Here is a 23,026-nt window from a genome sequence, read left to right on the forward strand (position 1 = left end):
AAGGCAGTGCGGACATGGGGGGAGATCGGTTTTACAGGAACTGACCTCGGAGCGCGGGCTCTAAGGTTGGTTCCTTGAAAAGAGCATATCCTATGGACCTCTAGACAGTGTCTTGAGGTGATAGGATTGTTCCCTTAACTTCGAATACAGAAGGAAGGAGAGATTCTTGCAGGAGAGGGAGAAGGATCCCCAAGCTTCCAATCTCTTAGCTACAACAGAGAGATTAAAAAAAATGTTATGTCAGCACTGAGCCATGGTCTTGGACTAATTAATAGTATTGCCTAGCTTGCTGGGTTAGAAGTAGTTAATTTCATAACAATTGTTCCTCCTAAAATGAAAATTAGGAAGCAGAGTTGTTTATGATGTACCACAGGGTATTTTTTAAAGCTGTCTGCTCCTTTTCAGTCATTTTCCTAAGGGCATTATAGGAAGCACAAAATCTGGTTGATTTCACACACACAAACCACACAACCACAGCTTCTCAAGCCAAAACCCAACAGGACTGGAAATATGCTTGTTACGGCAATTATTGGCAATCTAGCCTTATTGCTACTCCATGTTCTTGTTAGGCCCTTAAGTCATCTGTCGGCAATCATATAACTCAGGGAATATGTAGCCAACTGTGTTGAACAATGCAGAAATATGGGTATTTTGGTGTAGCTCAATATTTCTGGAATTAGCAACTATTCTATCTTCAGCATATTTCATTTTAAATGTCTCTTTCAAGCTATGTTGCTTGTAATGGCAAGGAGCACAGCCTCTCTGCAAAGGTGATGGGAGGAATAGTTGTGCTAAGCTACTAGCTGCCAATGGATACTTTATAGCAGAATACTGCCCTCTCTCTGTAAATGATTATATATATATATATATATATATATATATATACACACACACACACACACACACACATATATACACACACATACAGAGTGCCCCAAAAGTAGGTATACAGTATAGTTTATCTGCATTTTATTACATTGTTTATTACATTTACATTTGTTTCACACTGTTTAATCTCATAAGTGCTCAAATTGTATTCCATCAATGTTGCAGTGTTCCTTGAACCTGTCCAGAACATTGTGTCACACAGTACACGAGATGAACTCTTTTAATTCGTCCACTGTCCAGGGATTCCTCTCAAAAACCTTATTCTTTACTACGCTCTCCAAAAAGAAGTCCATTGGTGTTAAGTCGGGTGAACGTGGCGGCCATTCAATGCTGCCACGTCATCTGATCCAATGCTGTGGGAAGGTGTTGTCAAGATAGTCCCTTACTGCAAAAGCATAATGAGGAGGGGCCCCATCTTGTTGGAAGAGCAGTTCTCTCCCCTTCCCATCAACATTCTAAACAACTGTATACCTACTTTTGGGCCACCTGGTATAATGCTCTATTACTTAAAAATTGATAGACATATAAATTAGTACTCTAGGACTCTTTGTGTCTCTGTGTTACTAGATATTATGCGAAATATTATAATTATAAGGCCTTAAGATTATCATTCAGATTAATATCTTGCAATGAAAGCTCTCATGATTAAGGGAAGGGCCGTAGCTTGGTGGCAGAGCGCATGCTTTGCATGCAGAAGGTCCCTGATGCAAGCTGCAGCATCTCCAGGTAGGGTTGGGAAAGACTTCTGTCTGAATCCCTGGAGAGCTGCTGCCCGTTGTTGCAGATAATACCAAGGTAGATGGACCAGTACATCTTGCTATGCTCTGTGATCTCAAATATCAATTCCTACAGGCTCTTGAGGAATGGGAGGGGGGGGGGGAGATGAGTGTACAAAAGCAATCCAGGTGTTTTCTCTTTGGAGCCATTAAGCTTGTATTGTAGAAATGCATTAAACTGACTTGTATTTGGTCTAATCAGATTTGAACATCAGGGAAGATTGAGTATCGCCGTCTTCCAAGACGTATAGGTTATCTTTTGCTTCCTCTGTCACTTTCTGTATCTCCATTTTGTCAGGCAGCTTATTTTGCGGATAAAGAGGAGGACATTAGTTTCAGAACAATTATAAAATAAATACTTTGTTTAAATGTGAAGCATCCACAATAACGTAATAGATGTCACTTGCAAAACCAGAGGGGACAACGTTCACTCAACGTCCTTCAGCTTCTACAATCTCTTCTCCTTGTGCAGGTAATTAAAGCTGTGGAGGAAGGATACCGCTTGCCACCACCCATGGACTGCCCAGCTGCCTTGTATCAGCTGATGCTGGACTGTTGGCAAAAAGACAGAAACAACAGACCGAAGTTTGAGCAGATTGTCAGCATCTTGGACAAGCTGATCCGCAATCCCAGCAGTCTAAAAATAATCACCAGTGCGGCCGCAAGGTGACACAATACATTCTACATCTTGCACACTGAACATGAATGTGTTTGCTTTCTCCACCTCCAGAAATACATGTTTGCTCTGTCCACCACTCACTTCTTCCCCTACACTCATTACATATCAGCAGCTTGGCTCTTGAGGGGGTGGAGAGTGGGAAACTCAGCTGCTATCTACTGTACGTATCTTCCTCTAAGCAAACAGAATAACTGACTGTTTGGGGTGGTACAAAAGCCAGCTGGTAAAAGAGGTAGATGAACGCCTAGTTTCAAAGTCTATGAAGCAACAAGCTAGAGATAGCCCAGTTCAACAGAAAGCTAGAAGTGCTCAGTACCTTGGGGCTGCTATGGTTTAAGAAAGTGAGAATTATCCGAGCAGTGTGCATTCCCCAACTGCATGGTCATGCTGAACAAGCACAGAAATGTGATTGGGAAGAGAATCCCTCCTGAATCTTGCATTTCCCTTTAAAAAGCACATTTCTAGCCCTTAGAACTGAATATAGGTTTGAAAGTATGTCAGCAATGCCTAGTGAAATTCCAGAAACTGGACCATGCAAGGTGATGATAGTGGAGAATAACAGGATTTCCACCGATTAGGGCCCCTGAATATCTTTTTGCCCCTCTCTCGGACTAATAATTCAGAATAAATTACCAAAACAAGCCTTTGTATGCATGTGGGGATATTTACATCACTTTTCCGCTCCCAAGCAAAATGCTTAAGGTAGCTAACATCAATTTAATATATACACACACACACACGTTTTGTTGTTTTTGAAAAACAGAACAGAAGAGATAGCAAAAATTTAAGAGAGAGACTACATTCCAGAGGGAGCAAAGGAGAACATAGGAAGCTGCCTTATACTGAGTCAGACCATTGGTCCATTGAACCCAGAACTGTCAACACTGACTGGCAGTGGCTCCCCAGGGTTTCAGGCAAGAGTTTTCCAGCCCTACCTGGAGATGCCAGGGACTGAACTTGGGACCTTCTGCTTGCAAAGCAGATGCTCTACCACTGAGCTACAGCCCCTCCCCAGTCACAGTGGTCGGGCCTACAGTGGTTGGGCCAAACGCCTGCCAAAACAAAACAAAAAGGTGGTTAGGTGGCAGCAGAGAAACAGTAATGACTACACAAACCTCCTGGGTCAGAGAGTAGGGATGGCCGTGAATTTCTCCACGAACCTCGGGGAGGCCGAATACCAATGCATTCGGCCCCCCGAAATTGTTGGTGAAATTCTCCGCCACAGCCCCCCCCGGGATGGGACTTACCTCCCTCAAATGTCCCTCTCAGCGGCGGGTCCCGGCGGCGTTTCGGCGGCGTTTCGGCGGGGGCGGGGGCGGCGGCCGGTCTTCCGACCAGCTGCCGCCACCGCCATTACAAGGTAAATGAAAAAAAAAACCACACACCCGTGATAGGCTACATAACGACTAACGTAGCCTATCACGGCTAGATTTCCAAAGTCAGCCGTGATAGGCTACGTAACGATTAACGTAGCCTATCACGGCTGACTTTGGAAATCTAGCCGTGATAGGCTACATAAATCGTTACGTAGCCTACCATGGGTGTGTTGTTTTTTTTTAAAAAAATCACTTTTGTATTTTGCGGCCGGGGAGACGGGGCACTTCTCCCCGGCCTGAATTTCGGCCGGGCGAGGCGGGGCGCCTCCCCCCCCCCGGCCTGAACTTCGGGGGGAGAACCGAAGCGCCTCCCCCCCACCGCAAAGCAAGCTGCGGGACCAGGTAAGTGACTTTCGTACATCACTATCAGAGAGTTTCACACCCTGGCCAGCACATCAGAGTCATCTATGTGTGTCGGTCTCATCTGATCTTGGAAGCTAAGCAGGGTCAGGTCTGGCTAGTACTTGGATGGGAGACCACCTAGGAATCAGGCTTCCTGCACTGAGCAGGGGATTGGACTCGATGGTTTTGTAGGCCCCTTCCAACCCTATGATTCTATGGTCTTTTTTTTTTCTTACTAGGTACATTCACACTTATGGTTTGATTTTTGTAATCGGGGAGGGGGGGGGGTCCAGTACAATAGACTTATTTTTCTAGAATGCAGTGTGAGAAGCCTAAGTACAACATTTTAAGTTTTGCTGAAGTTTAGTTTGTGACTCTACGAGAGAATTGCATAACCTAATCATACTTTCTTTGATTTGTCTCCTGCAGTTCTGTCTGGGTGTCTGAGCCTTGTTAACTTTTGTTTCCCTCTAATTTAATCTGTATAATGTCTAGATTGTCTTTACTTTTTTTAGAGCAAGTTCATAGTTCATTCATTTTTGATCACTTCCATTATTTTTCTAGTTCGGCTTATTGTTTCTCAGCCCCTTGAGTATTGCTTCACAATTGTGAATATTGGACTTAGTTATAAAGCAGATGGAACAAAACCAAAAGGAGGCAATATGCTGTATTTCAGGAACCTGCATCCTTACTGACAGTGTAAGATGGTGTGACTGCTTTTGTGACATCAGCAGGCAGTAAATCAATCCCCTTTGTCCATCAACATATATTAGCCTGGTTGCAACTGCTCTAGCTTTGACTGATAATGGTTAAGTAGTTGGAAAAATGTCGTGGTTGAGGAAATCACCAAGAAATGTGATGTGTAGAAGCAAGTGGGTTTCAGCAAGAAGGCATGGATGAGGCAGGTGGTATAGAAATGGAGGGGAGAAGTATGAAGGGTCCCTGGGGAGAAGAATTGGAACAGGAAGAGCTACTTACTCTGGGCTTTTCATGAAGGGCAGGATAAAAATAGAAATAAATAAATAAGTGCATGGTCTGGAGGCACACAAGGCAGCCACCTAAGCAGGCCTGGGTCTGGTTAGTGCTTGGAGGACAGACCATCTGGGAACCCATGTAGTCACCTTGATGGAAGAATGGTGGAATATAAAGATGATGATGATGATGATGACGACGACGACGACAATAGTGGTGTGTGCACCAAGAGATGGTAGGGAAGGACTCTCTTGGGCCCTATGATAATCCCTTATGTGGTCACCCAGAAGCAATCACACCCTAAACTGTCCTGTGATTAATGAGAAGTTCCCCTGCCCAGGATTTTATCAGTCATCTAACTAGAACACCTTTTTTTTGTAAACAGGGACACAGAAACAATCTGAATAACAGATAGATGTCTGGGAGAAATCTAGTGACTCGCTCCCAGTACCATTTGATATTACTGCAGGAAGATTCCATACATGCAACAGGTTGAGTGCAAACAAGCTGGTGGCAAAATGTGGAGGCAGGTGGCCTTCCTCACCTATTAAACCTTTTCAGTGTCAGATTTCCAGGTGTGATTGCTTGCCCAATTGGCAGAGGTTTGTGAAAAACATCTGGAAGTATAGATGGACAGGCCTTGTGGCATCTTTTAGCAACAAGCTGCCCATACTGGGGGAGTACAGTAGATCATGGAGCTATATATGCAATAATGACATAGAATTGTCTCTCTGGGATTATGTGATTCCCAGGACCAAGAAGATTCTGCAGTGTCGTGTCTGATCCTTTTCTGTCGAGTAGCCTTGGTAGTGCAGGGAGTGGGGAGTTGGTGCCTGAGCAGCAGGGCTCCTGACTGACACCCTAGGAACATCAACCAGGACAGGGAGAAGGGGAAAGGAAAATCTTGTCCAGTTCCAGTATAATATTCCCTTCCCTTAAATTCTTGATTGGATCCAGACAAGGGCTGAATCCACACATAGCAGTTTTACCATTATCATACTGAAGTGATAACTGTTGGTGCCCATTGATGTCATGTGCCCCAGTAGTTATCACTGCAGTATGATAACAGTAAAACTGCTATGTGTAGATTCAGCCTAGGTTAATCGGTTTACTTTCACTGATAGGAGTTAAGTTAGCCATGACTAACTTGACCTATTGATTGGAATGAGACTAAAGTATGACTTACGTAGTCAGGTTCCAACTCTCGATCTCAGGTCCTATAGTAACGTGTTGGTGGATTTCATGGAATCCATACTTCCAACCATAGGAACAACTCTCTCTTTCAAGGAAGAGAAATATACAACCCTTTTTCCTAGGGTTTCCAACTCTCAGAGTCACTGTAGTTAAATAAACTCTGTTTAACTGGCAAAACCCCAGTACAATTATTTTTAAATAACACTCAAACCTCATAGTACTTGGCAATCAAGAGCCATTGGTAAAAGTATAGTGTTGAACAAGGGAGCACATTTAAGCATAGCTCTTTAGCCCTCAAGGCTAGTAGGGATGGATGGATCTGTCTATTGGTCTGTTGTAGGGTTATTTGGAGGGTTGTTTTCCTCCTCAATAACTTCTGTTATCTGGGTTTGGATGACATGGCAAACCATGGCAGTCCTTGATTGGGGATTGAATATTCAAAATGGCTGCCAGCGTGCACAGCAACCCACCGTGTTTTAAATAAGCCATGGTGGGCTGCTGTGATCATGCGAACCAGCCCATTATCTCATTTTATCCTCAGAGCAGCTCTGTGAAACTGACAACTGTGATCCAATGATTTGCGATACAGCCTCACGGAAGGCAAATATTTGACCTTGGCCATCCCGCATCCAATAGTAATATGCTGAACCAATACTGGAATTCTTGCAAATGCTACTTCACAACAGCCCAAAAGGATGATTCATTCTTCTTCCACCTGACACTCTTTTCCCCTTCCTTTCCCTGCATGCACTTCTCAAGCCCTCCCATGTGCTGAACTAGGATGGCTGTGGCAAGTGCTAAATCATTGTTATTTATTACTGGTGTTGTTTTTATTATGCCATCAGTGTATATTTATGGTGCTATATACATAATAATGTTTGTTACTGATAAAGTGCCTCAAAACCTAGGAGCTATATTGAGCTCTGTTAAAAACAAACCCCTGCCCACAAACTAACAGTATAATAACAATAATCATAATCCAAATGAAGGCACAAATAAAAAGCACTTATTGGTAGTTGACTTTTACACTTTTGAGGGCATTTGTTATATTAGCTTTGGGCATCTGAAGGCAAGACGTTCAAAATGGCAGTCCCAAGACTAAGAAAGTGCTTTTGATGTTTGATATATATGTCTGAGTGTTTTTCTCATGGACCAGAAGAAGCTACCATCTGATTATTACTGTACTGAGCAAACACAACAGAAAGAAATAACAGGGGAAGCAAATGTTCCACAAGCTAGGTCAATTTTATTTAAGAACAAAGTTACTAATTTTTACCTGAGTGACTCTTTAAAATGACCATAAATAGCTGTAAAGGCAAAGATTGCACTCCTTGCGGTACAGAGATAATTAAAGTCAACAAAACGTTCCAATGTCTCCTCAGTGTGTCATTTATTTTCTGGTCTCCTGTTGGGAAGTGGATATATCTATGCTTCCGTTTGGCAGCAAGATAATATTAAGAAAAAATCACACAGTTGTGCCTGCCTAAGGTTAGAGACAATAACTATGTTGATCGTATAATTAGTCTAGGATTCTGGTTCTTGGCTTTATAAGCCATAAATGTCAGATTTGCTCAAAGGAATCTCCAGCAGACTTTTACATAAGCAAAGATACAAATATTTAAAATTACTAGTTTGACATAGATGCTCTCCAATCTGGGGAAACTCAAGTGCAGCACAGGAAAATCAGCTAAGATGACAAGTAAAAATAGACCTGGAATCTTACAGGGTACAGTGTCCAACACTTCCCTTAGTAGCACAATGCTACCTCTCAAATAGTAGAAGTGCTTGATGGTAGCAGTTACAAATTGAGTTATCTCTTTCCCACTGGACAGCTGGCACACTCAGAGAAGCGATTTGTAGCAGTGGGAGGCAGCGCTCCATTGCTATTTATATGTTTATTTCGAGACATGATGTGGTGTGACAGAAAGTTCTTTGCAATGTGGCAACATCCATCTTCATGACAGCAAACCATGGCTCTCCAGGCTTGCATGCAAGAACAAGGTGAATTCCAGCTGTTAACATAATAGGTCGGTCCATAAAAGCTGACTTCAAGAGGCCACTGGTGGAACGTAGGCTCTGAAATCTCACTGTTGAGTGGGTTACTGTGCTTTTATTTATGAGAGCCATATTCCAATGCATGCAGCCTTCCAGCCATGCTCAGTGCCCAAACGAAGAGCACCGAGAGTTTGTTTTTGTTTGTTTCTGTGCCACTACATGAAAAACATTTTTAAAATCTGGCTGGGTAGAGTGCGAAGTGGCAAAAATAAAAGGGGGAGAGAATGGTGTTGGGCGAAGTTGTTTCACTACCCCTGAGCAAACATGTAATTTCCATGATTTCTTTTTAATGACTGCAGTCTGATGTTAGTAGGACCTGATTTATGAAAAGCTGTGAAAGATCAGGTGGAACCCTGCAGGACGTCATTTACAGCTGCACGGATTGCAGTCCATCTAATTTGTTCAGTAAAAGTGTGAGCTTATGGTGTGCATCACCCAGCCCATAAATTCCATGTTTAGACCGGCTGTCTAGGGGCTGGGTCAAAAAGAGGGGGGCTGGAAGCCAGTGAATGCAGATGCTCCAAAACCCCAGCATTCCCTTGATGCACATGAGGAGACATCACAGACTCTTCGCAGCGAGAGACAAATTCCTGTTCATTGATAAACTGTCCAGATGTCCTCTCCAAGGAGGAAAGTAACTATTTTTTTAATTTGTGTTTTTTTATGACATGAATCCTACAAGGAGAAAAATGATACTTTACAAAGCTGGTTATTCTATGGTTTCTTGTATTAAAATTAGTTCATATTTTTGTCATCATTATACCCTAGTCCCAGCAAGAAACATAAAAGCTTTACTACCTTGTCCAATTTGTATTCCTGCTGGTCTGCTCCTTCTCAGGTTGTTTATACATCACCCCCACCCCACCCTCAACTGGTTAAGTCAATTCCTCTTTTATTGGAATAAAGGATTATGTTGGATTGACCAGAGAAAAGCAACTTCTCCATACTTCATATATACTTTAATAAATGTCTTGGGATCCTGGAAGTTATAGAGACAAAACTATAAATTACAAATGTGGTCTTCATGAGACAAACAGAAGTTATCTAGGTGCATTCAGTATAGTTACTAGTATGTATTTTGGATTTATTTTTGAAATGGACATTTGGGGGAACTGGCTGCAATTGAATCCAAAGAAATAATATGCAGTACATGAACGAGAACTGCGTAAGTATTGAGCACGTTCCTTGACAGCGTTCCTACAGCAGCTCAACAGAGGCAAGTTATTAAAACAACAACACTGAGCATGAAATAGCTTCTTTTCAGCATCTAGGGGCTCCTCTGCATGAGGCATTTATTGTGCACTAGTAATTCCCTACTCACAATTGTTTATGGGTTCTTTAGACAATGTCGTGACCCTCCAGTTTTGCTTCTGTGTCTAAAGCACTTGGGATGAGTTTTTTTAGAGCACGGAAAATGCTAAAAAAATTAATTGTAAAACTGAAAGAAAATGCTTTTTTAACTTGCGTATTTGCTATATTCCATTATACCACAGTGCCATCTAGAGGTTATGTAGCAGAAGAGAAGGAAAGGAAACGCTCCTCGTGTAGCGTTTGGATCTCAATTCTGCGATAAAACCAAAAGTAGATACAGTGGATTGGCAGTTGATTAACAGGCTCATGTAGAAAAGCTCTAGATTAACATGAGCACCAACAAAGCAACTGACTAAATATTGATGTCAGGTAGGCACGTACATTGTTTTGTTTTCAGTGCCTAATGAAGACATTTTTTATTTTAAAAAGCCGTGTAGGGATTTATAGGGTTAAAACTAGAGATGTCAGAGAATTCCGCCATGGATCTCGGTGAGGACGAATGCCAGTGCATTTGGCCCCTCGAAATCTGTGGCGGAACGAAGCCCCCCGCCCCACCACCCCGCGAAAGTCACGCGAAACGAGACACTTACCTGGTGCCATTCATGCTGCTTTGCAAATGGCAGCTGCATCTGTGGCCGCCATTTACTTCCCTATTTTTGCTGTGATAGGCGGTGTAAATACTTATGTAGCCTATCATGGCAAAGAAAAGAACGCAAATGGCCACTGTAGCCGCCATTTGCGTTCCCTTTTTTTGCCATGATAGGCTACGTAAATATTTACGTAGCCTATCACGGCAAAAGACAGGGGCGCAAATGGCGGCCGCTACACCATTTGTGCCCCTGTTTTTTTGCCATGATAGGCTACGTAAATATTTACGTAGCCTATCACGGCAAAAAAACAGGAACGCGAATGCACTCCACACGGTGCCTGCGAATGCACCCGGCCGGCGGCTCCGCGGAGTTGCTGTGGAGCAGAGCCGGCTGGGTTAGGATTTCGGAGGGAGGTGCAGAGCGCCTCCCCCCCACTGCGAATCACCCCGTCAAAAAGGTAAGTGACTTCCGTACATCCCTAGTTAAAACCAGTTGGTTTTAACTGGTTAAAGCCAGTTATCAGGTCAAAGCCAGCACCTTCGTTGAAACCAGTTGTAGGAGGAACATTTTACATGAATGATTCTCCTAATGGATTGAAATGCCTGAGATATATCTGTGTTGAGTATATCTGCATGGGGCTTTCCCTCCAGGTATTAGTCATCAGTGGAAGCTGGTGGCTCCGATCTCAGTGGTACTGAGAATCCATCCTGGGTTTCAGTCAGAACCAGCCAGAACTCTAAAGAAGCTATCAAAGATGCTGAACCCTATCCCCAAATTGGGTCCAGCACCTTGGATAGCTCCTTCAGACTTCTGGCTGGTTCTGACTCAAACCCAGAATGGATTCACAGCCCCATCAAAGTTGGAGCCACCAGCCTTCGCTGTTAGACTAGCCTGTGCTGGTTGGGTTGGCAGAAGAAGATCATAACAGGCATACAATGGCACCATCAGGGTAGGACTTTGGGGAAGTTGTCCAAGGCCTCACCCAGCAGAATGAGCAAGAGGGCTCCCAAATGCAGCAGGGCTGGCTACCACACATTGAACTAGAATCATAGAATAGTAGGGTTGGAAGAGGCCTACAAGGCCATTGAGTCCAACCCCCTGCTCAATGCAGGAATCCAAGTCAGAGCATCCCTGACAGGTCGCTGTCCAGCCTCATCTTGAATGCCTCCAGCGTGGGAGAGCCCACCACCACCTCCCTAGGTAACTGGCTCCACTGTCGTATTGCTCTAACAGTAATAGGTTCCATTGTCGTATTGCTCTAACAGTAATTGGTTCCATTGTTGTATTGCTCGTATGCTCTAACAGTCAGGAAGTTTCTCCTGATGTTCAGCCTGAATCTGGCTCCCTGTCACTTGAGCCCATTATTCTGTGTCCTACACTCTGGGATGATCAAGAAGAGATCCTGGCCTTCCTCTCTGTGACAACCTTTCAAGTACTTGAAGAGCATTTATCATATCTCCCCTCAGTCTTCTCTTCTCAAGGCTAAACATGCCCAGTTCTTTCAGTCTTTCTTCATAGGGCTTTGATAGACATCACCATATAAAAATGTGTTGGGCAGGGGAGGCATTTGACCATTAATTCCAGAGCCTAAAATGATGTAACTGAGGCACTGTTAGCACAGGCTGCTCTGTTCGCACAACTGGAAGGGTGATGTCGGTGCAAGGTTCTATTTTGCCTCACCGTATCTACTGTGAGTCCCTTCATGGATCACTGCCTTGTTGTGGCAAAGGGGCTTGCGTAACTCAGTGAAGCCATAACCTATGCCGTGCAGGGCCACCCAAGACGGACAGGTCATGGCAGAGAGTTCTGACAAAATGTGGTCCACTGGAGAAGAAAATGGCAACCGACTCCAGTATTCTTGCCAAGAAAACCCCAGGGAACGTATCACAAGGCTAAAAGAGATGACGCCGGAAGATGAGCCCCTCGGGTCGGAAGGTGTCCAATATACTATTGGGGAAGAGCAGAGGGAATTTCCAAGTAGCGCCAGAAAGAGTGAAGCGGCTGAGCCAAAGCCGAAAGGACACTCAGCTGTGGATGTGTCTGGTGGTGAAAAGAAAATCCGATGCTGTAAAGAACAATATTGTTTAGGAGCCTGGAATGTAAGATCAATGAATCAAGGTAAGCTGGAGGTGGTCAAACATGAGATGGCAAGATTGAACATTGATATCTTGGGAATCAGCAAACTAAAATGGACAAGCATGGGCAAATTTAATTCAGGTGACCATTATATCTACTACTGTGGGCAAGAATCCCTTAGAAGAAATGGAGTAGCACTCATAGTCAACAAAAGGGTGGGAAAAGCAGTACTGGGTTACAATCTCAATTACGATAGAATGATCTCAGTACGAATCCAAGGCAAACCATTCAACATCACAGTAATTCAAGTCTCTGCCCCAACCACTCAGGCCGAAGAAGCTGAGGTTGATTGGTTCTATGAAGACCTACAACACCTTCTAGAACTAACACCAAAAAAAGAGGTCCTTTTCATCATAGGGGATTGGAATGCCAAAGTAGGAAGTCAGGAGATCACTGGGATAACAGGCAAGCAAGGCCTTGGTATACAAAATGAAGCAGGACAAAGGCTAATAGAGTTTTGCCAAGAGAACACACTAATCATAGCAAACACTCTTTTCCAACAGCACAAGAGGCGACTCTACACATGGACATCACCAGATGGTCAATATCGAAATCAGATTGATTATGTCCTTTGCAGCCAAAGATGGAGAAGCTCCATACAGTCAGTAAAAACAAGACCTGGAGCTGACTGTGGCTCAGATCATGAGCTGCTTCTTGCAAAATTTCGGCTTAAATTGAAGAACGTCGGGAAAACCACTAAACCGTTCAGGTATGACCTAAATCATATCCCTGATGAATATACAGTGGAGGAGACGAATAGATTTCAGGGATTAGACCTGATAGACAGGGTGCCTGAGGAACTATGGACGGAGGTCCGTAACATTGCTCAGGAGGCAGCAACTCAATCCATCCGAAAGAAAAAGAAATGCAAGAAAGCCAAGTGGCTGTCTGAGGAGACTTTACATGTAGCTGAGGAAAGAAGGGAAGCGAAAAGCAAGGGAGAAAGGGGAAGATATACCCAACTGAATGCAGAATTCCAGAGAATAGCAAGGAGAGACAAGAAGGCCTTCTTAAATGAACAATGCAAAGAAATCGAGGAAAACAACAGAATGGGAAAGACTAGAGATCTTTTCAAGAAAATCGGAGATCTCAAGGGAACGTTTTGTGCAAAGACGGGCATGATAAAGGACAAAGAAGGCAGGGACCTAACAGAGGCAGATGAGATTAAGAAGAGGTGGAAAGAATACACAGAAGAACTATACAGGAAAGATCTGAATGTCCCTGATAGCCATGATAATGTGCTCACTGAACTTGAGCCGGACATCCTCGAGAGTGAAGTCAAGTGGGCCTTAGGAAGCATTACTAACAACAAAGCTAGCAGAGATGACAGTATTCCAGCTGAGCTATTTAAAATCCTAAAAGATTATGTTGTTGAAGTGCTGCACTCAATATGCCAACAAATTTGGAACACTCAGCAGTGACCACAAGACTGGAAAAGGTCCGTTTACATTCCAATTCCAAAGAAGGGCAACGCCAAAGAGTGTTCAAACTACTGTACAATTGCGCTCATTTCACATGCCAGCAAGGTATTCTCAAAATTGTACAAGCTAGGCTTCAGCAGTATGTGAACCGAGAACTACCGGAAGTACGAGCTGTGTTCTGAAGAGGCAGAGGAACTAGAGATCAAATGGCCACCATTCGCTGGATCATGGAGAAAGCAAGAGAATTCCAGAAAAACGTCTATTTCTGCTTCATTGACTATGCTAAAGCCTTTGATTGTGTGGACCACAACAAACTCTGGCAAATTCTTAAAGAGATGGGGGTACCAGACCACCTTACCTGTCTCCTGAGAAACCTGTACGAGGGTCAAGAAGCAACAGTAAGAACCAGACATGGAACAACCGATTGGTTCCAAATTGGGAAAGGAGTACGACAAGGCTGCATATTGTCGCCCTGCTTATTTAACTTATATGCAGATTACATCATGAGAAATGCCGGGTTGGATGAATCAGAGGTCGGAATTAAGATTGCTGGGAGAAATATCAACAACCTCAGATACGCAGATGATACCACCCTAATGGCAGAAAGCAAAGAGGATCTCAAGATCCTCTTGTTGAGGGTGAAAGAGGAGAGTGCAAAAGCTGGTTTGAAACTCAACATTAAAAAAACTAAGATCATTGGATCTGGCCCCATCACTTCCTGGCATATGGAAAGGGAAGAAATGGAAGCAGTGACAGATTTTATTTTCTTGGGCTCCAAGATCACCGCAGACGGTGACTGTAGCCATGAAATTAAAAGACTCTTGCTCCTTGGGAGGAAAGCTATGGCAAACCTAGACAGCATAGTAAGAAGCAGAGTCATCACCTTGCCGACAAAGGTCCATATAATCAAAGCTATGGTTTTCCCAGTAGTAATGTATGGCTGTGAGAGCTGGACTATAAGGAAGGCTGAGCGCCGAAGAATTGATGCTTTCGAACTGTGGTGCTGGAGAAGACTCTTACGAGTCCCCTGGACTGCAAGGAGGTCAAATCAGTCCATCTTAAAGGAAATCAACCCTGAGTGCTCATCGGAAGGACAGATACTGAAACTGAAGCTCAAATATTTTGGCCACCTCATGCGAAGAGAAAAATCACTGGAAAAGCCCCTGATGCTGGGAATGATTGAAGGCAAAAGGAGAAGGGGACGGCAGAGGATGAGATGGCTAGATAGCATCACCGATGCAATGAATATGAACTTGAGCCCGCTCCGGGAGACAGCGGAGGACAGGAAGGCGTGGCGTGCTATGTTCCATGGGGCCACAAAGAGTCAGACACGACTTAACGACTCAACAACAACAACAACAACAATCTGTGAGAATCCCTGGTGAGGAGGACAGAGCTCAAAGTGGACGCAAGCTCCCGAGAAGTGGACAGGGTCATTGGCTGGAACAAAAGCCAGCCCCTGCGCTCTCCATCAGCAGTAGCATTGCTGAACATCGAATGAGGTGGCCGTGTGCCTCCATGCTTTTTAATGAAAAGGCATTGGGGCCATTCTGAGCACTGTCAGCTGGAGACGTCAGCGCTTGCTCCCAGCTGCCTGAAGCAGAGAAAAGGACTTGGCCAACAATCAGGCATACTTAGGGGCTGTATGAATTACTTACCCCATTCCGGTCCGGGGCATCTGTGGAAGTGGGGGAGGCGATCCGTCCCTCCCCTCGGAATCCTTCCCGGCCAGCTCCACTCCACGGCAAGTCCGTGGAGCCACCAGCCGGGCCTGCCCGCAGCCGGACTTCCATCTGCTGCCGGGCTGCGGCCACCATTTGCGTCCCTGCGTTAGCTGTGATAGGCTGCGTATATATTTACATAGCCTATCGCAGCAAAGAGCAGGGATGCAAATGGTGGCCGTGGACCAGGGGCAGTGGATGGACTGGACAGCCAACACCAGGTAGGTTCTGTCCCGGGGAGGTTTCACGGGGTGGCGGGGGAGATTGCTCCGTTCCGCCACAGACTGCGGGGGGGGGGGGCAGATTCTAAATAATCCGGCCTCACTGGAATCTGTGGCAGAATTCTCTAGCATCCCTAGGCATACTGTCATTGTCGTTTGGTGGCCTGAGAATCAAGAGGGCAGGTGATAGGAAAAAATGAAACTACTATGCCTCTAAGGCCACCTGGGGGAGTGAGAGAGCTTCCTTAGTCAGTGAGCACCCACTTTCTCTTCCTCTACTTGGTAGCCTGCCAGGTATAACACTGGGGGGAGCGGGATTTGTGTCTCAGATTTAGCAATAGATGCTGAATCAGGAGTGGGGAAAATGCCTGTAACTGCTGTTATCAGGTAGTGGGGAAAGGTAAAAGAGGTAAGCATATGGGTCTGACATTTTAATTTTTAGAAAAATAAACCCTTGTAATGTAGCGAAATAGCTCTACCAGCTCATACACAGAATGCCAGCTTTTTCCATGTGTAAAACATGGGTGCTGTTTTAGTGCATTTAGTATGATTGTAGAAAGATGGACAAGGGGTCACATTAAAGCACAGAGCATGCGGATTGGCTGGCATGGAGGGGGGAGTAATTTTGCTGCTCAAAAATCCAAGGAGCTTTTTAAAAAATGTCCAAAACTGAAATAATAGTAATGGGAAACATCCAGAAAGGGCTATTATAGAATATGCGACTTCGGGGGGATGAGTCTACACTTGTGTATGCCAAAGTTTGCACACACCAACTTGTGATAGTGTTATCATGGAAGAGTAAGGGTGGGATCCAGACTTAGAGTAGAATCAAAGAAATCTTCCTTTTTTTAAAGTGCAGCACTAAACACTAGTAAGGAAGCAAACAGGTGTGTAAAATAGTCCTCTGTGTCTGTCTCTGGGGTTTCTCAAATACAAAGATCTCTGGTATTTTTTCTGATGCTTCACAACTGAAAGCCAGTATAGAATGTTTTAGTTTTGCAGAAGCATTTAATGTTTTCAAAGTATTTGTTGCCTGCAATTTGTGCTACCAGCTCTTAATAGAGTCATCTAGAAGCTTTCAGTCATGCTGCAGTATTCGAAATGATAACCTTCTCTTATTTAAGCCATCAATTAATAATGTACATAAAACTACACTGTGCGTTAGAGGATCAATTTGTTTTATAAAGCCAGTTTATCACTGCTGTGAACTAGTCTCTTATTTGAGATTTGTTTGTCAAGACTCATAAATCTGGACTGAATTAAACTCAGCTTTGTGAAATAGAAATAGAAGTGTGTGTCATGGATGGCATTGGCAATGGAACAGTAATTTTAAGGCATGAGCTTGTTCTCTTACAGTGCAGTACTGCACATGTTGACCCAGAAGTAAGTCCCATTGAGTTCAATGGGGCTTACTCCGAGATACGTGGGTAGAGATGGCAGCCTTAGGCTCTCTGATTACATAGCTATTCCCTAAAGCAACCACCTTGAACAGATACGATCTCTGCAGTCATCACATTCCACACATGAACAGGCAACCTCCAAGTAATCTGAACTCTGCTGCTGAGACAGATGTTAAGTTGAGATAGAAAGCAAATTTCAGTGTATTCCTGCTGTCTTACTATCATCACATTCATTTTATTCCAGGCCATCAAATCTCCTTCTGGACCAAAGCAGCATTGAAATCTCAGCTTTCCGCTCAACAGGTGACTGGCTCAATGGCATTCGGATAGGACAATGCAAGGACATATTTACAGGAGTAGAATACAGCTCGTGCGATACGATAGCCAAGATTTCCTCAGAGTAAGAGTTTGTCTTAAACCTGCTTCCTTGGTTCATGTTCCATTTCTCATACACTTTTCCAAATGAAGGTTTCTCACTTGTGTGCAGTTAAACATCTAAATAAATTAATGTAATGTCTGACCCCAAATTGGGTCATGTACACCAGGGAGATCACCACATCCTCCTTTAAAACCAACTAAGATGTTATTGTTGCTATTCTTATTATCATTATCATTTTATTTATATACTGCCCTTCTTCCCAAGGGACACTAGGGCAGTATGCAACATAATAAGCATAATAAAATACACAACATAATAAAATACATTAATTATACATAATTAAAAACATCAACCATAAAATACATCAGTTATACATAATTGAAGACATCAACCATAAAACTAAACCAAAAACATAAAACACTGAAGTAGTAAGTTCCCAGGGCCCATTTACATCTCAAAAGCTTGAGTAATCAAATATGTTTGTAGTTGTTGTCTACAACACAACAACTACCAGACTCACACTACCCAGAAAGCCCTTGTTGAAGAATACTATCCATATATCAGCTCCATATGTCAGTATCACACAATGAAGTGGTCTCTGTGGCAGATCTACATTTCTGCAATTCCGTCTCCTTAAGAGCCTTGTCAAATCCTGAATGGGGGGGGGGGGCGCTGTTTCTCACTGTGTAGCATTTCTATTCAGATTGGGGTTGGGGTTAACCTGGTATTAGATGGGAAAAAAATGTAGATGCAGGTCAAAATATTAAGTAGTAGTTAAACATAACAGATTTTTTCACTAAAACAGACTCCATATTTTTGAAGTGGAGCATTTTGATTTCTTAGGGAAAGACAATATTCTTTGCCCAGTTTTGGCTAGGCTGATGTGGTGGTGTAGGAGGAGGGAAGCTTTCAACTCTCATTCATTCCACCATTCGTAGCTAACAGGGGTGGGGGTGGGGAGGATTTAGACTTCTGAAGACTCCTTCACTGACCTCAAAGTATTTTAACCTTTCAGCCAGGTTGGCAGATGAAGATTTCTGTACGAATGCAAACATAGATTAAGGTGTGTGTGTGTGTGTGTGTGTGTACGTGCACATGCACATGCATGCATTCACACAACATTTTTATGTTACCCTTACCTTTCCTCCAGGGATCTCAGGGAAAGAGTTCTTCTTCCCCATTTTATCTTAACACTGTTCTTTGAGATACATTAGGCTGAGAGACAGTGACCTGCCCCAAATCACCCAGTGAACTTCCTAGTCCCCACTGGGGACCTGGGAATGGATTTCAACCCAAGTCTCACTGGCCCTAGTCAACTCTCTAGCCACTACACCATACTTCCCAAAAGATACACTTTCAGGCTAGTTAAAGCGCATAGCCATCTTTTCTTGGTCAACCTATGAGCAGGGATGCTGGGGGGGGGGGGAGCAGCCATCTCCAGCTAAAGACCAAAACAGACATCACTTAAAATCCATTTCTAGAAGCTATATCCTTTTTTTTCTCAATTTCTTACTCTACAGTAGGTGCAGGGGACCCAATCCAGATCTTAAAAACCTCCCTACCTCCCATGCTAGGATCCTAGTCCAGATCAGTCCCCCCATACCTACTTTAGAATAAAACTAAAAGTGTGTGTGTGGTGGGGGGGGGGGGAATCCATAGCTGCTGGATATGGATTTAAAGTACTATATATTTTGGCCCCAAATGGGTTAAAATCCCTGAAACCCAAGCTCAGTGGATTAACCCTTTCCACTTTAGCTAGGATCCTGAAAGCCAGTAGCTGCTATGCTCCAGGCTGACACTGGGGAATCTAGCTGAGTAGCCTTTGGCAGCTAAGACAGTGACCCTCCCTCTCTGCCACACATTTTGTGGACAAAGGAGTTAAATCATCCAAGATCTGAACACTGCTGTACAGGTGTGACCATTTTTCACAGCTCTGAAGATGTTTGTGTTGCTGCCTTGGGAGATCTCTTTTCATAGACCTGCCTTGCCCAACCTGCCACCCTCCAGATGTGTTCGACAGCAATTCCCATAATTCCCAGCCAGCAGGGATGGCACCAGGTTAGGGAACGCTGTATAAGATCTTAGAAAGACCTGTCTTCTGCCCATCTGGAAATATTCCAGCTACCACCACTTAGCAATATGTAAGGAAGGATCATCACTCTTACATTGTGAATTATTTGTATGGGAAACATGCATCGCCTACAACAAACTCATCAGGTGTGTTCTGTATTTTTCAGCGACATGAAGAAGGTTGGTGTGACGATTGTCGGGCCACAGAAGAAGCTTATTAGCAGTATTAAATCTCTAGAAATGCATACAAAGAATAGCCCAGTGCCTGTGTAAACTACCAAAACGTTGACACTCAGGACACAACAAGAGGAAGCAAGACGACGTGACTGCAAAAGTAATAGTGATGAGTGAGAAACTGAGAGATTTAAAAGGCACTCTTGTAACAATGTGGGAAACATGACATTTGTGTAGAGATTTCAAGCCCACTAAGACACTCATACGTTGAGTTAAATTGCCTTAAAATAGGAATGAAAAACTTTTTTTTCTATCTCTTATCCTTGAAGGAGGGGTGCTTTCCCCCCCCCTTGAAATACTGGACTGCTCAGTCATATAATGCATTTGGAAGAAAGTGTTTAAAATGTTTTTCAAAATCCTTCCATGTAACTTAGAGCCATTCAGTTGCTAATGGACTGAATACCATGAAAGTCAAGCAAATCAACTGTGGATGTAATGCTGTGTTTTGACTGACTGTCAGCAGCAGCAAGGGGAAAAAGAAACCCTTGCAGTATTTTTTTATATGCAGAAAGGATAGGTGACTAGTATTTTATTTCTCTACAATAATTCTTCTAAGGATATTTGGGGATAATACCTCAGACTTGTCTGGCCATATCTGTAACAATATTCTTGCAATATTCTGTTTCAACTGTGGAAGGAAAACATGAATAATGTTTGGGATAAAATGGAGGCAATAGTTCACAAATAATATTTGCCATGAGGCTAGCTTTGATGCGTGTGTTCTTTTTTTAAAAGAAAAAAAAAGTATTTTTTTTATAAAAGGCATATTTATTTCCTTTTGAATGCTTTCCTACTGTTTATATTTATATATGTTTTGACTGGGATTAATGGTTGCCAAGTGCCAAATTCTCTAGGCATTGGCTGCTATCCTAGTATTTGGAAGAAAATTCAGTGCAACCAATGAGGCTTACTTCCAAGTAAATAGGCCCCAATCCAGAGGCCTGTCAAAAGAGGTCTTACACACTCACACACAAATGTATCCAAATATGGACATTTCCATGTACAGTGCTCTGCGTGGTGCAAACCAGGGAAACACACCATCACTTTTCTATGAGGACAATAATTGCCTTGATATGTTCATATGTTCAAAAACTAGCACAAGCTTGCATAATTGCACATACTTAAACGTTTGCAGTATGCACATAGTGTTGGATTATGCCACATTTTTTACAAACTGTATGATGTGTTAACAGCGTGGCAAAATTACTTGCTTATAGTACCCTGGGCTCCAAAAAAGAAAAGATGAAAATCCCTGTTCCTAGTTCTTAAATTGTTGGCATCCATAGAGTCTAAGGTTGCAATACTAAACACACCTACAAGGGAGAAAGCCCCACTGAACGCACGGACTTACATCTGAGTTAACATACATTGGATTGTAATGTAAGAGTTCAATGGTCTTGCAAGATAGTATGTGGACAATATCTATGGATCGATCTCTAAATCAACATGTCTCCCATTCATATGTTCCTTTGCTTCATTTGGCCGCATTTGAGCAACAGTCTCCACAGTAAGAAGCAGCATTTTAAGACCAATTCAAATGGGATTATTCTAAGAAGAACCACAGGCCTCACAAAGATTGCGAAGTCCAAAGCAGTATGTGATCAAATTTTAAAAAGCATAGAATAGCACTGCAAAATGCTGACAGCGACACCCTGACCATAACATTAGCACCGGTGTACCTTCCTAACGCACCTTGGTAACTTCTACATCCTCCAATACAATATCATGTTTCACTACTATTGCAGGAAGAATGCACCATCTTACATCCACGTTCGAGTTCTCCAATAGTGTTGTAAGCACCTCCATTCTCCTTGCATTTGATTTTCAATTCTAAGTGCAAACATCTATGCTAGCAGGAAGTAATTTAAAAAAAATAATTCTGTTGATATTCTCAGTAGCACTATATGGAAAAAGTTGTCCTAGAGGCAGCCTGAAGACTGCAAACTAAAGAAAATGGTTCATTAGCAAGTTTTCAGAATAAATTTTAGTCTTACCTATCCTTAATTATCTCTCAGTATCTAGTAATATCATGGGATATTATTCTGAGTGTGTTCAGTACTAAGGTCTGATTTCATTGTTTGTTCAGGAGGAAGTTCATTTTTTGCAGGTTTTTAAACAGCTTTTAGTCTTTCTTACAATTTTGTACTGTTCAGTGGCCTCCTATAGCTCATATTCTCCTTCTCCCCCTGTACATATGTAAACATAGCAGTGTACAATTCTTAACTGTGGAGTAGAGGAAATAGAATTTTTGTGGCCATCTTCCTGTACAGGACCTGACCTTGATTATTATTTACATCAAACAAGCAACACAAAATCTTCACAAAGAATATGTACCATATTATTGATTTTGTATCTTTAAAATATTGTTTTTACATATATTATTTATTTCTGTTAACATATAACATAGTCTCTGCTGTACTTTAGAATCCTATAAGCAATGTATAGATGTGATTTGAACTGGCAAATCTACATTTACTTTTAATGTTTATATTTTCAAAGCATTACTCAGTTAGTTAATTATGTTGTGCAATTGTAGATGGCCTGTTACTAATGTAAAATGATTTGTAGTGGAAACATTTATATTTTTATAATAAACATAATGAAAGTATTTTTTACATATTGGATTGCAGAGGTGATTGCTTTGAAGCTTAGACAAGCTTAAAGACTTTGCCTAAAGTCTGCAATAGTATCTGGAACTAACTTCTCAAATTTAGAATACAGCTTCATTAGCCTAATATTAGTATAGATGCACCGTAATCCAGCAAGGGCAAGTGTGCACAGAAGCAGCCTTGTGGAAGTCCCAGCTGGATATCAAGTCTTCATATCCGAAGAGGTGTTACTCATGTAGTCCCCAGGGCTAGTTCTCTGTATGTGTGGTAGACTGGAAACTCATGCCTAATAGCTTTAATAGCACCAATCAGCTGTTTAGAGGAATTAATCCAGAGCATTTAGGTTGATGTTGGGTTGATTCACTCCCACACCTTTCAAACACATAATTCTCTCTGTGAAACCTAAATCCATTTATTTTTCATAGGCAGCCTAAATAGGTCTATCAAGCAAGTACGTATATAGGGATCTGAGCATGCACACTTCATTTCTACATGTTCAGTTCTCAGGATCAGGACCCTGATTTCAAAGGGAGATTTAATCCAGGTTTATGGAACCACATATCACATTCTGGCTCGGCATTCTTATTTGAAGCATTAGCCATCACATTTCTACCTTCAAATTCTGTCTTAACTGTCAGGAATGCCCTAGCTG

At 42.8% G+C, this 23,026-nt stretch overlaps 1 protein-coding gene across 1 annotated transcript in view; it reads left to right on the plus strand.

Annotated features, from left to right (window-relative positions):
- EPHA3 (EPH receptor A3) overlaps positions 1-22,377 on the plus strand; it is a 357,009-nt gene extending 334,632 nt beyond the window's left edge. The window contains exons 15-17 of the mRNA XM_084843389.1: positions 2,137-2,330; positions 17,327-17,482; positions 19,699-22,377. Coding sequence (XP_084699515.1) covers positions 2,137-2,330; positions 17,327-17,482; positions 19,699-19,804 — 456 coding nt within the window. The 3' untranslated portion in view covers positions 19,805-22,377. The remainder of the gene's footprint in view (positions 1-2,136; positions 2,331-17,326; positions 17,483-19,698) is intronic.
- Positions 22,378-23,026: the final 649 nt, after the last annotated feature.

Source organism: Heloderma suspectum, chromosome 3 (genome assembly GCF_057233095.1).
Source record: "Heloderma suspectum isolate Gila_16-S chromosome 3, 16-S_ref, whole genome shotgun sequence".
Classification (NCBI taxonomy): domain Eukaryota; kingdom Metazoa; phylum Chordata; class Lepidosauria; order Squamata; family Helodermatidae; genus Heloderma; species Heloderma suspectum.